We start from the raw sequence: 8958 nt of genomic DNA on the forward strand, positions 1-8958 counted from the left end.
GAAGAAGAAGTAATTTTGTTATGGAACTCTCATGTGTTTCCCTAGATACTTTTTAAAAGAAGAAAGCCTAGCAATCAGGGAATGTGTTAACTAAAAACTACTACGAGATAGCAAATTCGTTTCTAAGTTTTAATTTGAAGTGGCTCAATAGTACATTACAACAAGTGAATAGAATTTTAACCTGAAGCAGGTGTTATGCATTTTGAAAAAGGTATATTAAAATGTAAAGTGAGATAATTTTGATAACCAGTTTTCTAAAAAGGACTGTGACCATTCTTTTGTATTTAGAGATAGCATTTGGGGATACTTATATTTCAAGGTCTCTTTCTAGTTTCCTAGGTCATAGATCTCCAGGAAAATGTAAATATTAAAGGCATTTGGGAAGCAGTCACAGGGATTAAATAAGGTGCATATTATATATATAATGCAGTTCCTGGCTAAAGGGCTCAACAAATGTTAGATACTATGATTTTTAGCAGTACTAGTAGTATATGAATACCAATAAATCACGGAAACTAAGCACCCAGTAATGCTAGCACCCAGCATGACAAAGTCCATGGATGTCTTTCTGAGAAATTATCATTGCTTTCAATCTTGTACCCAAGAGTATCTCTTCAGTAGATCAGCACAAATGACATTTAAGGCCTCCTGTGACTATTGGCCAGCCCAAGATTTTTTTTTAACCCTGGAAGGGAGGGGTTGCAAATATAGGATGTGTCTCTAACAGCAGGCTCCACCATCTCAGCCCCATCCGTAAGGTTTCCTGATGCTTTTTTCTACACCAATTTCTCACCCTCTTCCCCTCCACCATTTTTTTTAAATCTGGAGGAAATGTGCTTTGCATAGCTTTGTCATAGCTTTTTAACCATACACAGACGGATGACTTAAAACCAGATGTGACTGTAAATTAATCACCTTTTCAAGCTCAAGTGCCTCTGCTGCATCTTCATTCCCACTTTGCAGTCTGTGCCGCCCCACCCTTGGAAATGAGTCTCCTCACATATGTGCGTAGTCAAGGCATTAATGCCTCCAGTGGGGCTGTCTGTATGAGCATGGCTGTTATACATGATGGTTTTAGAAGCTATGTCATGATTTTCATGAATATCCAAATGCTAAGATAGTAGATAAACAAAACATGGCTAATCCCGGCTTTAAGAAAAAGGAAAACAGAAACAAGAAAGATAATTACCCTTTTCATCTCCCTTAGAAAGTGATGATTGGAGGGTAAAGAATCTATCTTCTTTTTTTTTTTTCTGTATATCACATTGGTAGAATATTATTTCCCATGAATTTTCTGGAGGTTACAAACAGAGGACTCACTATTTGGCCAGCATAGATGCCTTTTCTGGCTTTTATAGTGTGATCTTAACACTTTTAAAAATTGGAATAAGTAGGCAATTTTGAGAAAAATAGATTTTACACATAAAAACACCTGGATTTGAATTAAGAAAAAAAAAAAATCAAATGACGGAGGCTTGTCGGGCCCATACTGTGTCTGCCCCTTTCATATGGCCCCATATCCCACCTTCTCCAGTGGATAAGGCAGACAGGGCATTTTAGAGTCCCCTCAATGTTGGGCCCGAGGGTGATCAAAGTGGAAGAGCAAAAGATCTTATCATATTTTTCAAAAATGTAATGATAAAAAATATCAGCTAGATTATAAACCTCTTGAGGGAAGTAGCCATGTCTCTTCATTATCTCTCCCACTTCTCTAGGCTGTGGAGACTCAGCCTTACTTATATATGAACAAAGTAAACATTCACACCTCCTCCACTAAACACGGGCATGGCTAAGTATTTGTAAATCTGAAATGAAATTGTATTCTTCCCCTGCTTCAATACAGACCTGGAATCTTTAGCATCACAGAATCCAAGGATACCTAGCACCATAGGATATACTAGTGCCTGGCAGTCTGTGCTCCAAATATACAGATCCTGACTCCACGGAAAACTTAATCCTTCTCCAGTAATCAAGATGTCATCTGATTTAGGCCACCAAGTTCAAAACTTTAGCAAAGCCTACTGTTTTGGTATTTTATCCACAGCTCTTCCGTCCTAGACTGGAAGCATAACTTTGCAGAAAGAGGAGCAAACAAATGTTCATAGACACACAGATGAAGGGCAGGCATGCAGCAAAACTACACACATGGGGTGTGCTCATTGGCTCACATCTATTAAAGATCCAAATCAGAAGAATTCTGATGGAAAAACAGGTGCCTCCCGTGCTCCCTGTGGGCATCTTGTCTGGATTTAACAATCGCACTATTGTGTTGCCAGCTGCCCCAAAGTGTAAGAAGAATAGGAAAGATTTTTACTTCAAAGACAGCTCCTGGAATTCATAGTATTTCCCTTTTCTGTTACTTTCCACCATACTTCACATAAACTAGTTTTCAAAGCTATTATTCGGTGAATGGAATATGCTCATGCAACCAAGATGTAGCTAGGCTAAATTACAAAGACTTAAAAGTATTGAGCAGACTCTTCGAGAATTTCTTTGTCTTATCTTCATACTTATTAGCTGGCTTATCTTCCAGCGCTGACCCTTGGCTTTGCTGCTTTTTTTTTTTGCAAATTCATCACCATTTCTCCTCTGTCCCAACTCCTCTTTCACCTGGTCCTTGAAGAAGATAGACAGGTCTTAATCTGTCTCGGCTACTGGTCTGTTCCTAATTCAATAACATCCCTTGGATTCCACCCTCTAAAAGCCCTGTAGCAAACTACTCTTCATTTAAAAAAAATTTTATTTTGAAATAATTTCAAACTTACAGATAAATTGAAGAATTGTACAGAATATTTCCACATACCCTTACTCAAACCCACTAGTTTTTTTTTTAACATTCTGCCATATTTGTTTTATCATTCTTTTTCTCCATATATTCTATTTTGACCTGAACCATTTCAGAGTGCACTGCACATAGCCTGAATTAAATGTGTAATCTCAGTAAGTTATCGAATTCAGGAAATTTGAAATTTATATAATGTTTTAATATATAATTCGTATTTCAATTTTGTCAATCATCTCAATAATGTCCTTACAGCATTTTTTTTCCTCTAATAAGGATCCAGCTCAAGATCTTATATTGCATTGAGTTGTCAGTTCTCTTAATCTTCTTTAATCTGAAACATTTCCTCAGCCTTTTAAAATGATCATTATGACATTTATCTTTTTGAATGATACAGGTTGTTTATTTCAACAGTTTCTTCCTTCATTTGCACGTGTCTAACATTTCCTTGTGGTTAAATTCAGGTATACGTCCCTAGCAGTACTTTCCTTCTCTTGAGTTCAATGTTTTTCCAAACGAGCTGGTCATTCAATTATTCTCCAATGGAATGCAGACCTAATTGGACATTAGAACCAATGGGGAGATTTTTACACTCTGGTGTTGAGGTCTTACCTCAGTGAATTCTGATTCAGGAGGTCTGAGGCATAATTTTAGAATCTGTATCTCTATAAAGCTTCCCAGATGATTCTGACGTATAAGGCCAGGGCTGGGAACCACAGACTTTCTGTCTCAATGAGCACATCCTCCTCTCTCCTTTAATCTCGTTTTTCCTTTCCTGTGCCATTCTTTCTGCCCAGTGCATCAATCCGTGTCTGTCCAGGGAAACCAACATACCAGAGAGCCACTGGCATGTTAAAGAGCTCATTTCAATGTACATGTTCTGTCTCATGGTTGCATTTTATGTGCTCAGTATTTATATTCTGACAAAATATGAACACAGCCATTTTTTATGTGCACAAAATGGAAAGTAGTGCAAATTACTTATAACTAAAATAAAATGAAAGAAAAAATCCTTGAGATTTTAAAGCTGGAAAGGGTCAAGCAAATTATAAATCATATTATGCTATTGGCACATGGTTATCCACCTGGTAAACCAAGAAAACTACAGTCCTTGGTCAAAATTAGGCTTGAATGATACTAATTATAAATTAGAGTCTTCAGTCACATCTCTCTCATAATATGTTACTCCCTCTCATGGCCTTTTTGCACTGTCATTGGTTTCAGAATCTGCTTATAATTTTATCCTATTCATACTAGACAATTTGAGTCCTTGTTCATGAGGAATGATTAGGGGATGTTTTCTTTTTTGTTTTTGTTTTTGTTTTTTTGTTTTGTTTTGCTACATCTTTGCACTTCTCCTTCTAGGTGTTTGCCTCAGTAAAGGGGAATATCCTCCCATCTTTGGTTCTGGCCACAGAACAGTCACGGCAGTGGAGAGACCTCCCTGTATACTTTGATTAACACAATAAAGGTGGTTCCTCAGACTTGAGGAGGTGGGCCAAGGTGGGGATTTTCTGCATTTGCCTTGCCACTTATTCGGAGGCTCACATTTGGCTGTGACCTCTGTAAAGGCCAAATGGGAGGAAGCACAGAACCAGCCCCACAATGGCTATTCATGAGCTGAGGAAATGTAATCCCTCTCCCAGGCCAGGGCTGGAGCAGGAAGTAGAGGGGAAGAAGGAGGTGTGCCTCCAAACAAGATTTAGGGATATTTAGCAGACTCAGAACCAGCCCGGAACATTTTTAATGCACTTTTAACATTTTACCCCTCTCAAAGTATTTTTACATAATAATATTACTCATTTGGTTATTACAATCACCCTTTGATGTTGACAAGGCAGGAATGATGGAGCAAAAACAAGAAGTTAGTATTAATTGCTAACATTATTGAATACTTGTCCTGTATAGCCAATGTACTAAGCAATTTGCTTAATCAGATTTTAATCCTCACAACTGTCTTATGAGGCAGACAGAGTAGCCTCAATAATTGTTATTTTAAAGAGGAAGCAAGTATGACTTGAGCAGCTAAGAGATGACATTACTAGGATTTAAACCAACTTTTCTGACACCAGGACCCTAGCTCCTTACCACAGTATCAACCATTTCTAACACAGTCACATGGCTAAGAAGAGATCCAGACTGGACTTCTCTTGAGAGTCCACCACTCAAACGATATACAGAGCCTGGTCAGGTTTTGAAGCTAATGTGAAGTCTAGGGCCTACCCTCCCTCTTTGGAGGCCACTTCTCCACATTTAACTCTTCCTCCTATACCCCATCACTCAGGTGCTCAACAGATCAACTTCCTGCTGCTGCCAGCCTGTCCTGTCTCACCTTGCCCATAGGGAATGACCAGTATAAGCAGAGCACATTTCCGACACCTACATCTGGCATGATCTGCAACAGGGTCCACACACAAAGGCATGGTATATCTTCATGTAGGTGGTATATGGGAATGCTTGGCTAACGGTGTGCATGGGCCCCAAAATCCAGCCCATGTTCTACTACCAAGTCTTGTGTATTCATGGCGGAACTGTGTGCCCAGAAACACCTTTTGCTAACTAACACAAACACCCTCGGGTCTAGTAGCAGTTCCTTATTTTCCCAGGTTTCCACTTATCCAACCTGGGACCCATTCCTTAAAGAATGTACACTCTGCAAAGTAACAGCAGGAGCCTGTAATTTGGTAAGTAAGTTTCCGCTACTTGATTATTTAGAATTTATAGCACTACCCAAGAGTTGTTCAATAGACTGGCTATATTTGTTTTGTGATCAATAATGAAGTATGGGCTCGCTATCTGGGCATCATATACAATTTTTAATACTGAACAAAGCAAAAGAAACCAGAGCAGTAAAACAAATATTAAATCAGATGCATTAGTATGGGGCTTTTATGTTCTGTAAGTTTTTTTGGTTGCTTATTAGGAAACATCTAGACACTGCCAAATTAAAACTTAGCTTATTTGATTTGCTTTAATTACACTGTTATTGCCTAAAGCCCTGAGTAAAAAGCAAAACCAAAGAGTTGAACACTTGAAACAGAAACACTATGCCAGCAAACTCTATGATCGTACCATCCCTGTTTCTCAGCCATTTGATTGATCTGTCCCCCGTGGATGCTGATGTGGAATTGGTATGAGACTTAGCTTACCTTGACCATGTCTGCAAATCAATAATGGTGATTCCTAAATCTTCCATTGCTGTGTGACTATTTCTCCTCCCTTAGGAACATAAATGATTGTGGCATCTATGCAGGGGGACCTGTGAGGTACTGATTTCAATTAGTATTTCCTGGCTTTAGGTAATGCCTAAGACTGTGAACCCCAACTTTATCTCAGAAATGTGGCCAACCTATAGGAGTGCGGTTCTGACATGGTGACCTACTTATCTTCACCTTATAAAGACTTAGAAATCTTTACTCTTTCAAAGATGTTCTCATTACACAAAATGCATTTACGTAGAATTAGCAACTAGGACACAGAGTGCTCAATCACTGACTTGAGTAGCCGCGTTTCCAGCAAAGTGAGTCTTTTCAAGGTTTTCTGAGACCTTCACAAACCATATCTCACTCCCCTTCTCCCCTTACCTTTTCGGTGGTGCTGGACATGGGCGGAGTAGTCCAGGGAGCCCTCGAAGTTGCTGCACTTCTAGTCACCTGCCGATTAGGATGCTGCCTCAGGCTGCTGTTCTGGCTGTAATTTTCAGTGGTATCCCTGGTGAAGGCCTCTGTAGTATTGCTAATAAGGTGTTTCAAGCTGTATGGAACAGCATCGAAAGTAGTGGGAATTTGGGGAGGAGCTGTGTTTCTAATGCTCCTTACTGAAACTTCTGCTCCCAGGCCAGCTGAGGTGAAGAAAGGACAATTGATAAAATTACCCTTATGTTTTATGGATTCCTCACATAAAAGCAATTTTACTTAGAAAAAGACCTCTTTAGTAATTAATGGGCATGTGGATAAGCTTCAGTTACACGAAAAATCAAAGATACTTTGTGACAATGCTTTTTGCCCTGATCAGTTTACCCATCCTTTATTCATCTGGCAATTTTATAGGGTAAAGGGAGAGTTGTGAAAACTGTGCTATCACAACAACAACAACAACAACAACAACAACAACAACATCCCAGCACTGTATGAAACACAGAATTAAATTTCCCCTATGAACATTTAGGGTTCATTGACTTGGTTTCGGGGAGTTCCACAAATCTCTAAAAACTTCATGCAAAATTCTGAATATCTGTATATTCAGTACTTTTCTTCTGTGGGGGACTCCTCAAAAGAGTCATTAAACAAACTACCAGATTGAGAATCTTAATGTTAATTAATGTTAATGACTTGCCTAACTTTGTCATGAAGATTGATGATTAGAAAATAATGACGTTTCTTTAATCATAGTGCAAACTTCCTGATCCTAATTGTATGAGTACCAAATCATTGGACAGTATCATTTTCTAAGCTACTTATCTTCTGGAATAACAGTGAATTGATTTAAAGTTTACTAGCTGGTGGGATTAATTTACAGCTTTGCTTTACAAGGCTGAATTGCCCATACTTAAAAAAAAAAAATGGTTTGTGAATTACATCTACCTAGTCATAGTTTTAAAATGTGCTTCCATCTCTTGGGAATCTTGCAAACATGTAAATTCTGATTCAGTAGAGATTCTCAGATTAGCTCTCCTAACAAGCTCTCAGGTGATGCTGATGCTGATGGTCTTTGGATCACATTTTGTGTAACAAGACTAGAGAATGGCACATTATATTTGGCACATTATAATGGCATTGGAAAGGTCTGTAAATTATGGGCTGAGGTGATATGTTTTGATGCTTTCATCTTGCCCAATTAGATAAACATAACTTTGAAGAGTTTCTGGTTCAAAGAGTGGCATGATAAAGATTTTATTTTTCACTGCCTCTTTCTTAGTTCAGTCAAATAACTACTTATTAAGCAACTACTATGTGTAACATGGCAGTCTCTTGAAGAAGCTATTAATTATCTCATTTTCCCTGTTCTGGTCCACCTTACTGACCAGTCTTTTGCATCTTATTCATTTCTAGTCCAATTTCAACTGACTAACATATTTCATATGATAATGTATACAAAGAAGAGGGGGATAAGACACACGAAAAGAATCAAATGGAAAATATAGTTTTTAAAATTTAGTAAGATATAAATGACAGTGCTCTTGAAATTTAATAAAATAATTATGGCTCTTAAGCATTCTTTCTTTGAAATATGGAGGGTTGTGCAAAGTAATTTGTACATAAGTTTGCTAAATTTAGCAAATAAAAACACATGATGTCTAGTTAAATTAGAATGTTAGATAAACAACCAATAATTCAGTATATTTAATATATCTTAAGTACACAATATTACAAACATTATATTATGTATTAATTGCATATTAGGAATATGCTTACACTAAAAAGTATTAGTTATTTATTTGAAATTCAATGTAACTCAAATGTAACCAGATGCTGTGTATTTTATGTTGACTCTCCTGCACATCTACTAGGTCTAGACTTTGATAGATTTTTGAACAATTCTCTTAGTTTGTTTGTTTTTATCCTTCCGAATTCTCTGCCACTATTACTGCCATTGTGCCTAGGTAAGCCACTCTGAACATAGACCAGGAGATTTATTTATCCCTGGAGTGTTTTCTACATGAAAAATCCAACTGTAGTGTCAGGAAGATTTATTTACAACAAACTCCATGAAGCAGTCTTAATCCTGCAGTTTTAATTGATTTAGGTGACTGAATGTCCCCTTAAGTAGACAGTTGTCTATTATTTGCATGCAGAAATTTCCATATGTGGAGATTAGTATTTTGGTCATTTTGAGCCTTGGCCAACACTGATTCTCTGAGTCGATTACCACCCATGACAATTTTAGCTCTCAGACCTTTGCTGCAAGGTGGGGTGGGAGACAGATTTAATGATGGGGTTAGAACAAAAACAAGCTTTCAAATACCTAGCATGTTATTATGTGTCTTAGCATGTCAATCTATGCTTACTCTTCTTCGCTAAGGAGCATTTGCTAAGCTCATCCTAAGAACTTTTTTTAATTAGTCAACTTACATAATCAATTCAATGGAATCTCTCAAAACTGGTTGAATGATCAAAACATTCTTGAATTTTCTTCTGAGAATAACATAGCTTATTACTATTTCATGTAGCTTTGGA

At 37.7% G+C, this 8958-nt stretch overlaps 1 protein-coding gene across 1 annotated transcript in view; it reads right to left on the bottom strand.

Moving 5' to 3' along the window:
- Window positions 1-8958, bottom strand: part of PTPRB (protein tyrosine phosphatase, receptor type B) — a 99979-nt gene that overhangs the window by 81202 nt on the left and 9819 nt on the right. The window contains exon 3 of the mRNA XM_011375175.1: window positions 6367-6623. Coding sequence (XP_011373477.1) covers window positions 6367-6623 — 257 coding nt within the window. The remainder of the gene's footprint in view (window positions 1-6366; window positions 6624-8958) is intronic.

Source organism: Pteropus vampyrus, unplaced genomic scaffold (assembly GCF_000151845.1).
Source record: "Pteropus vampyrus isolate Shadow unplaced genomic scaffold, Pvam_2.0 Scaffold9, whole genome shotgun sequence".
NCBI classification, from domain to species: domain Eukaryota; kingdom Metazoa; phylum Chordata; class Mammalia; order Chiroptera; family Pteropodidae; genus Pteropus; species Pteropus vampyrus.